This window comes from Amblyomma maculatum, chromosome 11, assembly GCF_055883805.1.
Source record: "Amblyomma maculatum isolate TAMU_Amacu chromosome 11, ASM5588380v1, whole genome shotgun sequence".
Classification (NCBI taxonomy): Eukaryota; Metazoa; Arthropoda; class Arachnida; order Ixodida; family Ixodidae; genus Amblyomma; species Amblyomma maculatum.
This window is the reverse complement of record NC_139354.1, coordinates 149,309,235-149,328,297: the sequence shown is the minus strand read 5'-3', so window position 1 is coordinate 149,328,297 and position 19,063 is coordinate 149,309,235. Positions and strand designations below refer to the sequence as shown.

The 19,063-nt window shown below is 47.5% G+C and overlaps 2 protein-coding genes across 2 annotated transcripts; both read right to left on the bottom strand.

The window, feature by feature from the left end:
* Positions 1-2,691: 2,691 nt before the first annotated feature.
* On the bottom strand, positions 2,692-4,703 carry LOC146175161 (uncharacterized). The gene is made up of 4 exons (XM_084583632.1): positions 4,650-4,703; positions 4,372-4,568; positions 3,731-4,182; positions 2,692-3,179 (listed from the first exon to the last, which is right to left on the bottom strand). Exons 1-4 carry the CDS (start codon positions 4,686-4,688, stop codon positions 2,692-2,694), a joined length of 1,176 nt encoding a protein of 391 aa, XP_084439758.1. The 5' UTR covers positions 4,689-4,703.
* Positions 4,704-6,610: 1,907 nt separating this feature from the next.
* On the bottom strand, positions 6,611-7,273 carry LOC146175160 (THAP domain-containing protein 11-like). The gene is made up of 2 exons (XM_084585537.1): positions 7,087-7,273; positions 6,611-6,838 (listed from the first exon to the last, which is right to left on the bottom strand). Exons 1-2 carry the CDS (start codon positions 7,211-7,213, stop codon positions 6,648-6,650), a joined length of 318 nt encoding a protein of 105 aa, XP_084441663.1. The 5' UTR covers positions 7,214-7,273; the 3' UTR covers positions 6,611-6,647.
* Between the last annotated feature and the right edge of the window lie 11,790 nt (positions 7,274-19,063).

Below are 19,063 nucleotides of genomic sequence, written 5' to 3'. Positions count from 1 at the left end.
ACCAGCCCATACCTCACAGCTAGGGAAAAAGAAAGGAAGCAAGCGTGTATACTGCTTTACCGAGGGCAGCTCCAAGCCGTCACTCGTTTGAGACCACACCGTCTACTTTGGCTAGCCTGCCCGCCCCTAAAGCCCATTTATTGAGGGGCTTTACTCGCCTCTCCTTTCAACCTCTCCCCACTAATAGGGGAAAAAATACCGAAGAAAGCGTGCGTGCTGTTGAGTGCGGACGACTAGATGCTCTACCTCCGCCAGCTCAAAGCCGCGCTCCGACGGCCAACCGCTTTTCTCACTACTCCAGTAGAATAAAAAAAGAAAGAAAAAGAAACGTCGACAGGACACACAGAAGTGACGTAGTAGCTCCACGTCACTTTTGTGTCACGTGATTGCGAGTTTACGGCCTGCAAAAATATCCCCCCGTCGTCATCGCGGTCGCTGCTCATGGTTTCCAGCATCGGACTAAATAAAGACGGGCGCATGCACTGATAAAAAAATTCTCGGTAAAACTTCTCTATATGATTTCTGCCAAAAACGGTATGGAATCGAAGGTTTTAGGCATCAATCCTTCCACTGTGCCAAAAACAATTTGAGACCTCAATTCCAGTGTTCTATCCCTTTACTTATAGCTGTGCTGTGGTTGGTGTCTTAACAAATTTGCTACAGGAAGGTTGATACTACACATTGATTGAGGTGTTTTGGGGAACCTGAAAGGTATTGCTAGGAACACACGTTCTGTGAAAGCACGGGCTATGAAATCAGGCTGACAGCCCCTGCTTTAAATCGCAGCTCTGTAGCTTCCAGTTTGTCAACTTTTCCCCAGCTCTGCTGCTACCAGTCATGGCTTGCACACTTTAGAAAGGTTGCAAGCAGTGACTGTGGATTGATGAAGACAGCACTTAGATGGAGCAAAATATTGGCCACTTTGTTTTTATCACGACCGGCTTTATTACTTGGCGACCTGTTCACCCCGCCACCTCCTACGGCAGCGCGTGTCCGCAAAAATATTACCTGATTCCTCGGGAGGGACGGCGCGCCGCGCCAGGTGGCGCCACAACTTACCCTCATCTTACCGCCACAACTTACCCTCAGAGCATAAGACATTGTGGGGATACAGTAGGTATGAGGTTTTGAGGGGTATTTGGAAAGGAATTATGGTGCCCGGACTTACTTTCGGAAACGCGGTTTTGTGCCTAAAATCAGAGGTACAGTCGACATTAGAAATAAATCAGAGATCTGTTGCACGATTAGCACTAGGTGCCCATGGCAAAACTACAAATGAGACGGTACAGGGAGATATGGGCTGGGCATCTTTCGAAGTACGGGAAGCTCAGAGTAAAATATTATATGAGGAACGCCTGAGGAAATTGGACAGTAACAGATGGGCAGCTAAAGTATTTAAATACCGGTACTTAAAAAGCGTGGACTCACAGTGGAGGAAACGAACTAGGAAAGTAACCAGTAAGTATGCTGGCACAAAGACGAAGAAATAAAGAGCGTTATGCAACAAGTGAAAAACACAGAAGGTAAAAATTGTATAAATTCGATGGAAAAGAAACAGAGTGTGGAATTATACCGTAAGTGGAAAATACAGATCAGGAAGGAAGATTTCTTTGATAACTCAAAAGGCAGTGCTCTACTTTTCGAAGCTAGATCAGGGTGCCTTAGAACACGTAGCTACAAAAAGAAATTTAACAATGGAGATGACACATGTGCTGTATGTGGAAACTCCAGTGAAAAAATTGACCATATTACACTCGAATATAACGGTATCCATCCGGAAGTTGATGCAGGCGCAATCACTCTTCCTGAAGCTCTGGGGTTTAGTGATACCAGTGGCCGGGTGAATAAACCGGCGGTGGAAACTAGCAAAAAACGACTGGAAGATTGGTGGCTTAAAAGCAGAGAAGTGACATAATGTTAGTAATGTAGGAACAAAATTTAATAAATAGAATGATGGTTTAGTTAACCATTCTAAATCAATAATTAAGATATAGGGAGAATAATGAGCATGATAGCTACTGCTACCACCTCGTTTCAAAGGGGACGCTCCTATATTCCATCCATCCATCCATCCATCTCGGCGGCGCGCGCGCCGAGATGCGCTGCCGTTCATGTTACCGCTGCGGCTTCAGCGCTGCAGTGCGGTCGTGCCGTGTGTCGGCATCGCGCACCGTACGCTGCTTGATAGTCGCTGTTTTAGTTTACCCTGCAGGGTAGGCGAAACCACTGCAAGGTATAGGCACTTATTAGCCTTGTGTGTTTATAGAGTAAACGCTACGAGCGTGTGCCGCGCACTTGCGTAAAGCGGCATCTCGCGTTAGTAGCTAACTGCCCCCATAGACTGTTTAGCGGCATTTTTCAAAGCTGCAGTTCTTGCATTCGTTAACAAGCTGAGAAAGCGGCTATACTGGTAAGTCCGGTGGTGGCGCTATTTGCTTAGAGATTCTCGTTTCTCGCACAGCCGCAAAACTGAAGACTGCTCGTGCTTGCAACATCGCAGGTCGAAACCGCGCTGCCTTCCGCCAATATAAAACAGAAAGCGCACCTTCAACATATCCTGTTTTGTAATCAGAAGGTTTCGCCCGACTGTTAATCTTTAGAAATGAATGATAAAAAAAAAAACGAATAATAAGCCATGGCCAGACTCGAGTTTGTGCGCTAGACATTTATTTTATGTCGGCTGGAATGTTCTTACACTTTCAACACCTTGCGTGATTTTGGCTTACAACTGATGACCTTCTGTTTGGCTTGTTTTTCTGCAAGGTCGGAGGTGAAATTCGCCAAAAATGGCTTCGTGAATTTCTGGATAACTAGCTTTAGCAGCGCTTTTCTGTGAGGCTCGGTTGTGTCCTTGGAGCACACGAAGAGTGGATTTTTTCTCAGCGACGGCAGCACCAGGTCCGCGAACTTCTTAAGTGGCCTTGGCCCCCTAACCAGGACAGGAGCCACGCTCGATGCAGCTTTTTCGAGGTGGCTGACAAACCCTACAAATGCCAAAGTAGGATATGACAGCCCTCCCCTGTCCCTGCCTGCTGTGATGGCAGTAGTGGTCGAATGCGAGGCTGGAGCCCGCAAATTGTTGAGGCAGGCCTCACATTGACTGCAGTCCTGCACGGCTCTGACCAGGAAGCCAGCAATCATGGCCAGCGTGCTGGCTCGAAGGCTTCGTTCAGGGGCGCCTGCAAGAATGAAGGTAGATTAGAATGTAATGGCGCTTATTTTCAAAATTCTGCATTGTAGCAGTTCAATTCTAAATAACTCACTTGCAAGCACAATGATCAACAAATCAGTGATATGCTCTTACTTCATGGAATGGACCAGTTTGTAATGGATTCAAAACAGCAATTGCTTTGGTGAAAGCATCCTTCAAAAGGCCCTATTCAGGCATTGCTAAGTGTGGAATTAATATACTTTCCTTTTCGATGAGGCCTCTGCTTTTAATATTCTCGCTCACTGACCCTGATGGTCATTCGGGATCAGTGCTTGAATTTAGCTTTAGGTTATTATGTCTAGTTTCCTGAGGCTCATAGCAAGTGTGAAAGACTGTTGAAGCAGCTAAAGTATAATGAAAGAAAAGCAGTATCCTTAACTCTTGGTATCTGGAAATTTCTGTTTTCGAATCACTGTTTGGCACCAGGCATTCTAGATTTTCATGCCCAACTTAGAAACGGCAGCACACATTTAGCAGAGCAATAAGTATTATCGATTGACTCAGCATCTTTATGCATACTTGGATAGCGTTCCAGTGCAGCAAGATGATGGACAGCAAGCTTCCTGACTGCAGTGTCGGAAGTGGCCTTCACCGGAACAGGAAAGAGTGTTGATGCCTTCCCCAGTGAGCCCACCACACTCCCAACATTGGCACTGGAGGAAGCATGGACGACACCAGTGACCAAGATTTTTTGCAGGGACGATAAGGCTGCATAGGCATCTGTTTGGTCATTGGACCCGTTCAGTTGCCTGATTGTCGAAAATAGCGACTCTACATCGTCACTTGAAAACTTTGCTGTCAGCACAAAATGAAATCCCGATTTCAAGAGGAACCTTGTGCATAGCACTGTTGACATGGTTGTCACTCTCAGTGCCTCATAGGTCTCTTCAGAGAGGAACTCCATCTTATATGTTGTGGCTTCTTTCCATTCTCTGAAGTAGTTGAGAAAGTCATTCTCTAACCACGAAAGCCTGAAAAAAAATCGTAGAGTAGCAAATTAGTGCATGTCACAAGAGAAACGGCAATGGGCTTTTCAGCAGCCATAATAAAGAAATGTGCTTTCCATAGGCCTTAGGCTGGAAGTTTGGGTTCGTTCAACTATAAAACGCTATGCTTCTCATATTAAAATAAGGTCAGCATCAAGGCAGCCAATCACATACCTCTCGTCATCTGCACTATAAAATGGCATCCTCAAGGCATCTCTGCTGATCCAGTGAAGGGTAGTGCTCTTAATATTATGAAGCACAAACCATTTGTGCACTAATTCCATGAATTCCACGGTTGGAAGGCAATTCTGGAAGCCCGGAGCTCCAAGGCCTCGCCCATGTTGTTGCAAAAATCTCAGAACTGTGGTGACCTAAACGAGAACAAAAATTATTTGTTAATTCTTCTAAATAACTAATTAAAATCTTTAATAGTATATGCCTGCATAATTTACCTGCGGTGAAAAAACTTGGACAGCCCTGCAGACATTCATTTTTTGAAAATTTGGTGGCCACAGGTGCTTCTTGGTTAGTCACCTCACCAATTTGAAAGCACCCTGCTTTTCTTGGATTCTGTACAGCAGTCTGTGAGAAGGCAAAATGTTAGTGAAGCAAAATATGAATGGTTAAAGCAGAAAAGTTGTCATTTTACCTTAGGAAGTCTGGAAGGATAAACTTTCCATTTCTCCTGAACAGTCTCTTCACCTCGAGGAACTGGGACCTAATGTTTTTCAGTATATGACAATAGTCAAAAGATAAAAACAGTTCACGGTCCGGATCCAGAGGGTGCCTGGAAAAAAATTCCCGGACATTAGTCCAGCTTAAAGAAAAATCAATAAATTATAAAGCACTCGCATGACAAGTACCATACGTCACTTTGGTGAAACTTTAGGATGAAAGGATTTTTACAATAAAAGTGTGTACAGGTTTTAACAACCATTACTTACTCAACAACAGGTTGTATGGGGCCACCCGACAGGTTAGAGAAAAACTTCGAGTTGGACTTGTGGTTATCCCCTACAAGGCGTCCAACTCTGAAACCTGCCGCTTCCACGCACTGCATTACCTTTAAGGCAAGGAGCTGAAGCTGCTCCCCTGTCAGTGCCTTTGTGAAGTAGTACCCAACTGGGAGCCTAAAGAAACATTTACAAATAGGGCTTGAGACACATTTTTGTCTTGGTTTAGGTAAGGAACTGCTAAAATGGGTATAATATAAAAATATACCTGTAGTGTGTAGACACCCCTACAAATACAAAGCATAACAGATGAATTGCCAGCTGATCTTGCAGTCCAAAGTCTGCTTCGGCACCTCCCACGTCAACAAAGCCATGAACAGCATCTGATTGCTTTTGGTAGCTGGTGGTTTGCTTGAGAGACATTTCGTCCATCACCAGGGAGCCAAAGCGTGCCTAAAGATATTAATTTTCAAATATGAGTGAACTCTTTTGATAAAAAAAGATGAAATATTTCACCTGCTCAGAATGCAGCTTTGCCTCCATGTGAAGCCGTTGTTTGATAAGCGACGACACCACTTCTCCGGTGCATGCCCCAATAAATCTCTTCAACGTTGAGCGGCTTGGCAGCGATAGAACCCCAGTTTCTCGAAGCAGGTTGTATGCAGATGGGGATTTTGCATGCCAAACAACACAATTCCGGATAGTTTCCTCGCGCCAGCGGCCCTTTGGCTTGCTCAAAAAAGATAGCTGTTCCTGGAGGAAGAGAGCCTTCGCGTCGTGCTCTTCGACCTTTTCCTGGGAGAATGTGACATATGTGAAAAACATTTTCAGATTGAACTGATTTTTCAAGTTATTTCTTAGTACCGTACATACCTGAAGAATTGTTAAGTTTGATTTCTTCATAATGGCTTCTGTCTTTTTGGCCTGCTGCCTAAGCACAGAAACCTCTGCTTGCAGCTCATCTCTCTTTTTTAAGAGTCTGTGGCATTTCGTTTTTAGTGTGCTCACTTGCTTCATCAGTTTCGTCATGCGTGTAAATGTTAACCTAGTTTGCACTACTGCATTTTTTTGCAGTGGACGTGGGCTTAGGGGCAATGTCGTGGGAGGAGTCCAAAGTCATGCGCTGAAGTGATGTGCCTTGTGTGGGGCATTCCAGAGATACACTTTGAAGATCTTCGACTTGAGGTTCAGGGCTGTTAGCTGCTGGCATCATAGTGAGCGGTGGTATCAAAGAGGCTCTGGAATGTCTGCGGTAGTGAGACGGTGTCCAGCTGGAGAGCCATCAGTTATACTTGCATCCAGTCTGAAACATGAACATTATGTGCATCTTTAGTTTTAGAATGCAATTAGTGAATGAAAACAAAATTATTTGTTTTCTGTTGTATTATTAAATCTTACTGAATGGAAGATCGTTTTTTTTTAAGGAAAATTGGTCAGTATAGCACTTACCTCCCTGCCTTTGCACCTCTCCCTGTGGGCGAAGTTGGTTTTGCAGCTTTACGCTCTTAAAGTATGCCTCTCCTTTTTCGCCTCCTGCTGAAGGTAGGTGGGGTACAGGGGGAAAACCGACGGCACAACGTCAGGCTTCAACTTCTTAATCTTAATACCTTCTTTAAAATCACCTGCAGTGAAGTGTAAGCTGCACACTTTACTGCGGTCACTTGGGGTCCATGGACTTCTCCCAGGCCCTGCAAATTTTCGTCATTCTGATGAGAGCGCGAAAACAGAGCTTGGACAGAAGCCCTAAGGGAGCACACCTCTCAAGTATGAAATTTCGCAATTCAGAATATAAACGGAAAAAATCAGCTGAGGGTAAACATATATGACACAAAAAGGATCCATTTAATGGAGCGTGTGCCCTGCCAAGAGCCAATATTTCAACGGTATTTTTAGCTTTCACAGCCGTGCGAATGTATCAGTGGTTGCCATAACGTACCTTCTGTTTGTCGAGAGATTCTTTTGAGCCACTGGTTCCGCAGTTCCGTCACGGGAAACTCGTGGAAGGATATTCCCTTCGCGGTGCGCCCACTCGATTTACACAAAGGAACGCAGCAATATACCATCGTGGGCGATGGTGCATTGGTGCCCTACGAAAGCTAAATGCGGCTCCCACTAATAAAATTTCCGACTCGTAGGCTGGAACGAAGAAAAATTGCTTAAAGCACGGTGTAAAGGCGCACACGAATACACGAGAAACACAACACGCGCCCGGCGCGGCGTGGGATGGGGTTAAGTTGTGGCGCCACGGAGGGCAGCGGCGCTCAGGCGAACTAAACCAGCCACAAGAAATCGACGGCTATGGAGGTGGCGCCGATGAGCAGGTCGCCAAGTAATAAAGCCGGTCGTGGTTTTGATCCTACTGTGGAATGGCCAGTGATAGGGAAGAGCTTGCCGCTTGGAGAAAAGGAGAGGGACGTTGGATTATTCATCAGCCTAGCGATGAAGGAAGTGACGGATGAAGTGAAAGTGGGTAGACAGAGAAAGAAAAAGTATTTTGTGGAGGAGATTGGCAGACAGTAAGCAAAACATTTGAATGAGCCATTAAAGATAAGGCTCAAATTAAAAAAAAAAAGATACAGCAACAAAACGTGTGCATAAATGTGATGCCTATTAACCCCCCCCCCCCCCCCCCCGAAAAAAAAGTGTGGTGCTGGCCTTGTTGGTATCTTGAGCGAAAAAAAATTAAACAGCACCGCAGACTCTGCATTAGAGTAATGCGGAAGCACGGATGCTGCTGTTTGTTGCTTCTGGTTGGTTCTAGTTGCTTAATTCACTTCTTGTTTACCCGTTTTAGTCTTAGGTACTTTCAAATTGCATGCCAATTCCTTTCTATACCGTTTTTCAGCTCTGCTAATTTAATTACCTATTTTAGTATTTGGTACATTCGAATGTGGTGTAAGCCATACCCTAATGAGACCATTTTTGCCTTTACTTTTATATTTTTTGCCTCTAATCAATTACCTAATCAACTTATTGGTCTAATTATTTTTCAGACACAACATTACGTCACCGTCTATCGATTGACACCACTCGTTAACCTTACCATTTCTCAATTACTCACAACTGCTGCGGATACGATTTTGCTGACGTGGTCTGCGGATGCGACCTGCGGACGCGCTCTGCAAACGCGGCTTGCGGACGCGGCTTGCAGACGCACTCTGCGGACAGAAATCTGCAAACATAGCGAAGTAATGGTTTCGAATTAAAATCGTGAGCATGGCTCTGGCAGTTGCTAGGTGACATGGATATATACTGGTTGATCGATGGGTTGTATGACGTCACAGAGCCACATGAAATAGATCAGTTCGCAGGAACTACCAATTTGAGCAGCAGATCTGAGATGGGAGTTGCACCAACCCTTGGGTTTAGAGTCAGATATGCTGCCTCTCGGCTATAGGTCTGCTCGATTTGGCGGCACTTTCTGCACCAGCTGAGGCACTGTGGCACTGTCACGCTCAGTTTATCAATGCAACTGCTACAGTCGCCATTTTGGCCAGTATTGATGACCATGTCCAACTAGATCTTCCGTAAACTATCCGGCAAATCCTGAGCGAAGAACTTCTACGGATCAACACGCTTCCCCTGCATGAATCTGCTGAGGTTTCTGTCCAGATGGTCTCTAGACGGCCGGCTTCACCACCACAAGCGATTCAAGTGCAGCATTTCTCACAAGCTCCTCAAATTGCAGCTTCTATTGAATACCCGCCTATGCATTTTGCCCACCTGAATGCGTCGATGCTTGAAGCCCCAAGGTATTACGTCACCTCAAGTGCACCTAGATCTTCTGTTCGATCTACCAGGATTCCTGTGCAGTATGAGCATTCAGCCAGACTTACGATGCGCCCTGCTGTGCCTGGCTCTTATCCACAAGAGCATTTTCTACCTTCCCCACCGATATGCTACCGCTGCGGCGTCGAAGATCACATCGCCAGCTACTGCCGCAGTCTGTTCCCACCACGCTATAACCACCCGGCACCTCCAGCAGTACCCAACAATCGACGATACAGCCCCGTTTTCCAGCAATCGAATACTGCCCGTGGGTACTACCGCAACACCCAGATCGAGAATCTCCGCGACCACTCCACTGCATCTGATCGAAGTGTTACTCCTCCACCCGCCTTCCGTGCGCGTTGTTCTCCATCACCGCGGCGGCGCTCCATGTCGCCCCATCAAGAAAACTAACCAGCGCCACCAATGGGGGTGAGGCCGCTGGAAATGTGCTGTGTGCCAACATCCCTCCAACTGCAATGCTCAAAAACAAAATTCGTGTGTTCATTGAATGTGTGTGTACATTAGCTTTGGTGGATATGGGTGCGACTGTGTCTGTGATGAGGCGCTTGTTGGGACGCAAAGTGATGTTTGAATATGACCATGCTTCAACATTTTGTGGTGTCAGTGGAGAGGTGTAGCGGCCTCTGGGTGTGTGTAGTGCGGAAGTGTCTTTGGGTGGTGCAATTTTTCAAGCCAAACTCGTCGTCTTAGCCCACTCTACGCATGAGATCATTTTAGGAATGGACTTTTTGAAGTCTTGTGGCGCTACCGTGGACTGCCGAAGTCAAGAGGTTCATTTTGACGGATCGCATCTGCCGACACTTTTTGAAAGCGGCCGTAATGAAGAAGCAGTTTTTAGTATTACCGAAGACACAATAGTTCCACCCTTGTCTGCCATGTTCGTCCCCGTGTCCGTTCCACTTCTTGAGCAGGTTACATTCAATACCGTGGTGCACCCAGTTCACTCAGCATGCCTGAAGAAAAATGGTATTATTCCTCATTGTATGATCTCCGTGCATCACGGTAGTGCCTCGTTATGGGCAATCAATCAATCGTCCGAGCCCGCAATTTTACCCACCGGGTTGAAGCTTGCCTCCCGTGGATCCGATGCGCCCCACGTTGTTGTTGCTTTGGTCACAGATGCTACGAGTGCCACCGTAGCTCCAGCTGCTGGTGAAATTTCGATCTGCCACATGATCAGCACCGATCTCAGCTCACCTCAACGCTGTAGTCTTGTAGATATTCTTCTGCCCTTTTCGCCTATGTTTGACTTTTCTCAATCAGATGGACCAACCTCTTTCCCTGCATCTCGGACACATCATACCATCGACACTGGTTCGGCTCGTTCCATCCGTCAAAATTCACATCGCGCGTCCCCTTCTGAGTGCAAAGTTATTCATGAGCAAGTGGAGGACATGCTACGGAAGAAGGTGATACAATAGTCATCTAGCCCTTGGGTGCCCCTGATATTCTGGTACTCAAGAAAGATGGTTCGTGGCGATTCTGCGTCGATTACCGGCGTCTAAATTCTGTTACGAAAAAGGATGTCTATCCTCTTCCTCGCATAGACGACGCCCTCGACTGCCTCTCTGGTGCGTCGTATTTTTCTTTTCTTGATCTCAGATTTGGCTACTGGCAAATTCCAATGGATCCTGCGGGTAAGAAAAAAACAGCCTTCGTAACGCCAGACGGCCTTTATCAGTTTAATGTTATGCCATTCGGGCTGTGCAATGCGCCTGCCACATTTGAATAATTTATGGACACAGTTTTGCGTGGCTTAAAATCGGACATTTGTCTTTGCTATCTGGACGATGTCGTCATATTTTGGCAAGTCCTTCAAAGAACACAATGAACGTCTAGTACGTGTCTTGCATTGTCGGCACAACACCGCCCTAATTCTAAACTCGAAAAAGTGCCGCTTTGGAGTGCGCCAAGCGCTAGTGCTAGGACACCTTGTCAATGATGATGGTGTAATGCCGGATCCTCAGAAAACTGCCGCTGTTGAGTCCTTTAAACCTCCGCAGACAGTGAAGGAGGTGCGCAGTTTTCTAGGGTTGTGTTCGTATTTTAGACGCTTTATACATCGCTTTGCTGACGTTACTTACCCATTGACGTGCCTTCTCCACAAAAACTGTACTTTTCACTGGACAGCAGACTGCGACGCGTCATTCCGTCAACTGAAGTTTCTTTTAATATCGAAACCCATCCTACGTCACTTCGATCCTACTGCAATGACAGAAGTACAGACGGACGCTAGTGGAATCGGTCTCGGTGCAGTCCTTGTCCAACGGCACGATAGACGAGAGCATGTTATCGCGTACGCAAGTCGTACCCTGAGCAAACCGTAGCAAAACTACACAGCCACCGAACAGGAATGCATGGTTGTCGTTTTCGCTGTGCAGCGTTTTCGTTCATATTGTCACGACTGAAGTCAGAGGGAGCCGTTAAAGTACACGTAGCCGAGGACCCGAGAATAAGGTCGGCTTGTCGTTCCGAACCCAGAGTCACAGAGTCCAGCACCAGCGCGCCGCTCGTGCCAACCACCGCTTCGTTGTCGTCGGCACCAAACACGGCTGTCGCGCGGCGCTAGGCACGTGGCATTATTCCCCCCCGTGAAAGAAAACGTCGTCCCGATGACAAGGTGAGAGGAGAAAAAAAAAATTAGGCGTGAGGTGAACTGTACAATGACGCAAGGTTTCACTTGCAGGGAACGCTCAGTCACGCGAAAAGTACGGCTTTAAGCACACCACATGCACAATTTCAGGCCGCTGGCGTCGAACACTGACGGTCACAGTTCCATCTGGAATGACTTCGTAATTAACGTTGTTTAAGCGGCGCAGGACTTTATAGGGTCCGAAATAGCGGTGGAGTAGTTTCTCGCCCAAGCCTTTGTGACGCACGGGGGTCCACAACCACACTTGGTCCCCTGGTTCGTAGTGGGCCTCCCTGTGCCGAAGGTTATAGTGTCGAGCGTCGGTGGCATGCTGCTCCTTGATGTGCAAGCGGGCCAGCTGACGGGCTTGCTCGGCCTGTTCTGCGAAATGGGCGGCGTCGGGTTCGACCGCTTCTTCCCCGCACGGGAGCATCGCATCCAACATCGTGCGGGCCTCTCTGCCATATACGAGACGGAACAGCGTAAACTTCGTGGTTTCCTGCGGCGCCGTATTGTAGGCGAAGGTGACATACGGCAGGATCTCGTCCCACATTTTATGCTCAACGTCGATGTACATTGAGATCATGTCCGCCAAAGTTTTGTTGAGTCGTTCGGTTAGACCATTTGTCTGAGGTTGATACGCTGTTGTTGTGCGATGCTCGGTATGGCTGAGAGTTAAGGTGTCCCGCAGTAGCCGAGCTGTAAACGCCTTTCCTCGGTCAGTAATGATGGTAGACGGTGCACCGTGTCTGAGCACAATGTCGTTCATAAAGAATCGAGCAACTTCGCCGGCAGTACCTCGGGCAAGGGCCTTCGTTTCAGCGTAGCGTGTTAAGTAGTCTGTGGTGACTACGATCCACTTGTGTCCGTTCGAGGATAAAGGAAATGGGCCTAAAAGGTCCATGCCCACTTGCTCGAAGGGTGTGAGGGGTGGTTCAATAGATTGTAACATACCGGATGGCTTGAGCGTGGGTTTTTTTCGCCGCTAGTATTGACGACAAGTCTGCGCGTAATGTCTAACGCTCGGAGAAAGATGTGGCCAGTAATAGTTCTGCCGGACTCGGTTTAGGGTGCGTGTAAAGCCAAGATGCCCTGAAGTTGGTTCGTCGTGGCAGGCCAGGAGGATTTCGTGCCTTAGATCAGCCGGTATGACTAGCAGGTATGTTTTCGCACTCGACGTAGAATTCTTCTTATAAAGCACCCCATTGCGGAGGCAATACGACGACAACCCCCGAGCAAGGTACCGGGGTATTGTAGGATGCCCACCTTCAAGATGGTCAATAATCAGTCGCAGCTCGTCGTCGGCACGCTGTTTGGAGGCGAGATCGGACGTAGTGACTGCTCCGAGGAAGCTATCGTCGTCGGTGGCATCTGACGAAGGAGGGCCGACGGGCGCGCGGGACAGGCTATCAGCATCGGTGTGCTTCCGGCCAGACTTATAAATAACATCGAAATCGAACTCCTGTAGGCGCAATGCCCAACGTGCTAAGCGGCCACAAGGATCCTTTAAGTTTTTCAGCCAACACAACGAGTGATGGTCAGTGATGACGCGAAACGATCGGCCATAAAGGTACGGGCGGAACTTGGCAGCGGCCCATACTACCGCCAAACATTCTTTTTCAGTGGTGGAATAGTTACACTCAGCACGGGAAAGTGCACGGCTGGCGTAGGCAATTACTTTCTCGACCCCGTCTTGGTGCTGAACTAGAACGGCACCAAGGCCGACGTTGCTCGCATCCGTGTGTAATTCTGTGTCGGCATCATCGTCGAAATGTGCCAGGATCGGGGGTGACTGGAGCCGGCGTCGTAACTCGTCGAAAGCCATCTGCTGCTCGGCGCCCCAAGAAAATGATGCGTCATCTCGAGTCAGGAGAGTCAGAGGGCTGGCCATCTGTGCAAAGTTTTTGATAAAGCGACGATAATAGGAGCACAGCCCCAAAAACTGTCGGACTGCTTTTTTGTGGGCGGGGACGAGAAAGGCAGCAACGGCAGCAAGTTTCTCAGGGTCAGCTCGGATGCCATCAGCACTCACGATATGCCCAAGAAACTTCAATTCGGTGAACCCGAAGTGGCACTTTTGAGGCTTGAGAGAAAGGTTGGCAGACCGGACAGCTTCGAGAACAGTTCTCAGGCGGCGCAGGTATTCCGTGAACGTCGGTGAAAAAATTATTACGTCGTCGAGATAAACAAGGCATGTCTGCCACTTAAAGGGCCCCTGAAACGCCATTTACGGCCGTATTTTGATGCTACATGTGTTTAGAGGTGGTCTTAGTGAGCATCGAGATCACATTCAAAAAGCTCTGCGTGTTAGCTGTAATTTACAAATAATTTTGGAAAATTGCCGCTCGCAGCCGATTTGGGCGACTCACCACCGTGCGTTTTCAGCCGCCCAGCCCATGCGACGTCATTGGGGTTAACGTTATCATTGGCCATGGCCATATGACATCATGTGTAATTTTTGCAATTATAGATTTTAAAATTAGCACTATTTTTCCTGAAAGTAGTATTTTATTCGTTAGTTATTATTGTACATTAAAGAAAGGTAAGAATTCTGCGCGCATCTTGATAGAAGCGGAACACTTCCGGCCGAGAGAGATCCGTCTGCTCGCAAAATCACGTGTTGCCCGGTTGTCAGTCTGGAAATCTCGCGATCCCAACTGCTGCTGCTTTTTTTCTGGTCTGCAATAGACCACAATTGCTGTGTAGTTGGCTGTAAAGCCGAGGACAGGAAAGATGTTATAATGCGACATCGTGTCCCTATAAAGCAAGGTGTCACGCGGGAAAGCTGGCTCCAACGCGTCGGGCTGTCATCGTCGGACAAGCGCCAGGAGCTCAGAGTTTGTGGCCGCCACTTTTCCCGTGACGCATACCAGTATAATCCCAGTTCGGCGCAGCAAACTGGCCTCAACGTGAGACGTCAACGCCTCAAGTCCGACGCTTTGCCGACGCAGTTTCTCCCTGGAATGGTAAGTTTTCTGGGTTGCGAGTTATTGTGGAAACACGCGTAGCATGGCTCGGAGTCTCGCATGGAAGTGCATGAAGCCTAGCGCTAGTTTTGCAGGCGCAGATTCCTTCCGCGCAAACCGCTCTTGCGAGAGGACCACAACAAGTTAAGGCGCTGAAAATGTATGAAAGGGAGCTCTCGCCCTGCGGCGCGCGGATAAGGAAAAAAAAAAAGGCGACCTGCGTACATAACCATGAATTAACATACACTAACGTGTACGCGATCACAACAATCGCAGTATAATTTGCCTAGGTGGTGCAGTGGGTTAGGGCGGTCGACTGCTGTGCCCAAGGCACAGCGGCCGCTTTTCGACGGAAGCGCAAGCAAGGTGCCAGCGTATCGGTGCGGACAATTAAAAGTAAACGGAGCACGTTTTTTCTTCATTTTTCACTCGGTGCATATTTGAAACTGGTAGTCGTGGTATGCGTGGACCGGTAGTAGACGCAAGTGCCCTTTCACGGACAAATATTTCCTGATCTCCAGTGAGGAAGGCGTTATTTTATATTTCACTGAAAAAGCCTAACTGCTCCGTTTAGTTACGTCCGCACCTGTACATGTGCTGTGCGATGTCACTCAGTGCTGTGCGGCGCCTCGTCTGAGTCGAATTTGGGGCGTTGAACCCCATAAACCAAGCCTGACTTGTAATAAAAAATACCAGCACAGTAATAACAATACAGACAAACTGCATCCCCCCCCCCCCTCCCCCACCCCCCATCCACCTAAAGATATGCTTATTTTACAGTGCGTTTAGTCTACTCTTGATCTTTGCCTTTTAACACCTGTATATGCATGTCTTTCTCATTCATGAAGCGGAAAATTGAAGGGGAAATTGGCTCATTATGATACAATTAATGAAAGGAGCCAACAGTCGAGTCCAAGGTAAATGTAGGTATTTTTTTAATACTTTTGTGTTTGATATTGATCAGAGTTAGTCCTGTAACGATTTTAGGCAGAAAGATAATTAAATACCAAGTGGAAGGAAAAATAACATGAGGTATATAGATAAAAAATAAGGAAGGTATCCCCTATGACCTTGCACTTGCAGACTGTTGTCTCCTTTCATTCTCATTCATGTGCAGAATAATAAAACTGCCATTAACCCAATGTTGATTACGCACAAATTTCCTTTCTTTTCCTAGCATGGCAAACCATCATCGCCAGGAAGCCCGAAAGACCTCAGCACTCACAGGTTTCCTTTGGACAGGTTAGTACTGTTATCATGGTATTAATAACAATGTATATATACTTTTATATTTATATTTATGTATATTTAGGCCACATATATAACTTTGGAATATGTTGCACACATATATTATGGCTCCATTGCTAGAAGCTATATAAACTAGCACAACTCTTGCTATGTCATTATGCTTTCATGCAGTTAGTTAGGTGTTCAACCATTGCTTCAGGCACCTACCAGAGGTGATCCAAATACCACAGCTCTTCCTGTAGAGGTGAGAATATTTTGGATAGTTCATTTTGTCCAGTGGATAATGCAAGTCTTTTGACATATGTACATGCTTAATTTTCAACATTACTGAACAGCTTTGTATTATATTGCATATGATGGCTCTATTGCCCGAGTAAGTAAGCTATGCAAATTAGTGCAAATGTTATGTCTGCTTCCATGCACAAGCTCGATCATTGCTTGAGGCACCTTCTGGAAGCAATTAAAATGTAGCTCTTTCTGTATAGATGAGATTATTTTGGAGTTCAAATAGTTAATTTTGTTTAGTGAATGATGCAAGGCTTTGGTGTGCACTGGCACACCAAAAAAAGAAACTCGGAGCACATATATTAACTGGATTAACATGGGAGACCCGACGTTCAAAAATAATGAGCTGCTGGATTGGTTCATGGAACAGTGTATTAGTCGACTGTCTTGCACTGTGTCTTTTGTTACTGCTGCTAACATGCCTCCAAATTTTTCAGGGCTCTTGAAACTCCACAAACTACAGCTTGTCTGTGCAAATTTTTTAGTCATATCAGTTCTCCACTTTCAGAATATTTGTGTATGTGTAGCAAGTTGACAATGTTTGCATTTTGTTACGGGCAGTTCACTCTAGGCGCCTGTCCTCAGGCGCGTGTATCGACGAACTTTGCGGTAATGGTTTGCCAATTGCAGGAACAAATGCAATTTCTTGAAGTTGCTTTCAGGCTGGAACTTGTTGACGACTGCGACTCTCGCCTCGTCCAGGGTTCGCCCTTCTGCGGCGATCCTATAGCCAAGAAATGAGATGTCGACTCGCACAAATTGACATTTCTTAATGTCCATCTCTAAGCCGTTGACCATGACTCTTCTTAGCGCCTCATCGAGCAGTGACAGCACTTTGGGGATAGTAGCTGCTCCCTTGCCGACATCGTCAATTGTATGTGGATGTTCCTTTCATGCTGTCAAACGTGTCGAACATGACTGTTTGCATGTTCTGCGGTGCCTTGCATTTTCCGTCTGGCGTAACGAAGGCAGTCTTATGGGTGTCGTCAGGTCATACTCGCACCGTGAGAAAGGCGGACTTCACGTCCAAGACAGTGCAGTACGTCGAGCCTTCTCGCATGATGTCGGCGATTAGATCTTCCATCACTGGCATTGGGTACGGTGGGTTGGCGGTCTTCTCATTCAGTTTTATATAGTCGTGGAATATTCCTCGGGGTGTGGTTGGGTGGTGTGGTTGTTCCACCACAATGGTAGGAGCACAGTACTGGCTTTCGCTTGGTCGGATAATCCCCTTAGGCAAGCAGTCATTAACCTCTTCCTTCATGAACTGTCTGTCCCCGGGGCAAATTGGTACGGCCCTGTGGCGACGGGAATGTTGTCCTTAAGTTCATCGCTGTGATCTACGTGAGCGCAAAGCCCCAGCGCATCTGTGCTCATTATGAACGCGTCGTGATGACAATGCAGAATTGAGCGGAGCTCATCTTTTTCGTTAGAGTTCGCGTCACAGGTCATTTTAGATACAGTCTCTTCAGCCAGGTCAAGGGAATCTTCGTCGGGACCCGTGCCCTTCGAGTTCAATCTCACGAAGCCGATGTCGCTCTCTGGTGTTTCTTCTTTGACCTTGCGGTTGCTGAAGGCTGCTATCAGCGTTTCGCCAGTACGATTCATACTGCATGCGCCTGGAGTGTGTATGGTCGGTTCACTCCCCGATGGCGGTATGAGGACGAGGGTGACATCTTCGTAGGGTGAAACGTGACGTCGACGTTCGCGGCACGGTGCCAGTCTGAACCAAGAATCAGGTCCATGGCACAGGGCAAGGGCGCGATCACGACCTCTTCAAGTCGCATGGTCGACGTTCCGACACTCACGTCCAACGCTGCCACTAGTGTCGATCTGATGCATCGGTCAAGCACTTATATGTGATCTGGAGACGCCCATGGTCGGTGGCGAACGTTAGGGCCCACAGAGCTCTCGTTAAGGATGGACACATTTCAGCCGCTGTCTATGCAAACTCTCACCGGTTGGTTATTGACGAGGCCCTTAACAATGGGTAAATTGCCTCCTGTCCATAGCCCTCTGGGTTGAGGACAACCCAGAGGGCTATGGAACGAAAAATGGTAGGGGTAACATTAAGAGATAGAAAGCGTGCAGAGTGGGTCAGAGAAATAACTCAAGTTACCGACATTCTAGTGGAAATTAAGAAGAAGAAATGGACATGGGCAGGACATGTAGTGCGAAGAGAGGATAACCGATGGTCGCTTAGGGTAACAAACTGGATTCCAAGGGAAGGAAAGCGTAGCAGGGGGAGGCAGAAAGTTAGGTGGGCGGATGAGATTAAGAAGTTCGCAGGGGTCAAGTGGATGCAGCTAGCACAGAACCGGGTTAAGTGGAGAAATATGGGAGAGGTCTTCGCCCTGCAGTGGGTATAATCAGGCTGATGATGATGATGATGATGATGAATGTAGAAAATAATTCGCTTGCCTATTTGTCGTCCCGGTATGGCCTGCGCCGTTGGATCTGGCTGCTCGGCGTTGTTGTGCCGCGATCGTGGCTCCCGTCTTCGGCCTCATGCACTCCCGCAGTTGAAGCAGGTATGCATTAGCGTGGCCCGCATCGGTTCTCCCTGTTCTCGTGGCCCTGACTGTTTGCGGGGACCAGTGCGCTAATCTGTCGCCGAACTGGATCCATCGCTGCTCATCTGGTTAGACCGCCCAGGAACAGATTGTCGGAACTGCGTCGTGACTCTCTTGAGTCGTCTGGTATCGAGTAGCGCTGCGTGATCGATCAGTTCAGTGACGTTGCTGCAGGGCTGTGCAGCGAGTGGATTAACCCATGTGTCGTCGTCGATACCGCTGAGAATCAGTGAAATTCTCTCTTCGTTTGCCATTGGGTACGGAGTCTTGCCAAGCAAAGCATTTTTCGAATACATGTACTCAATCGAGGTCTCCGAATTGCGTAGCCTTCCATCAGCCTGCAGTTACAGGAATTCCTGCATCGTGAGCCTCCTGTCGAAGGGCGAGACGAAGGCTGGCTTCTGTGACTCCCACGAT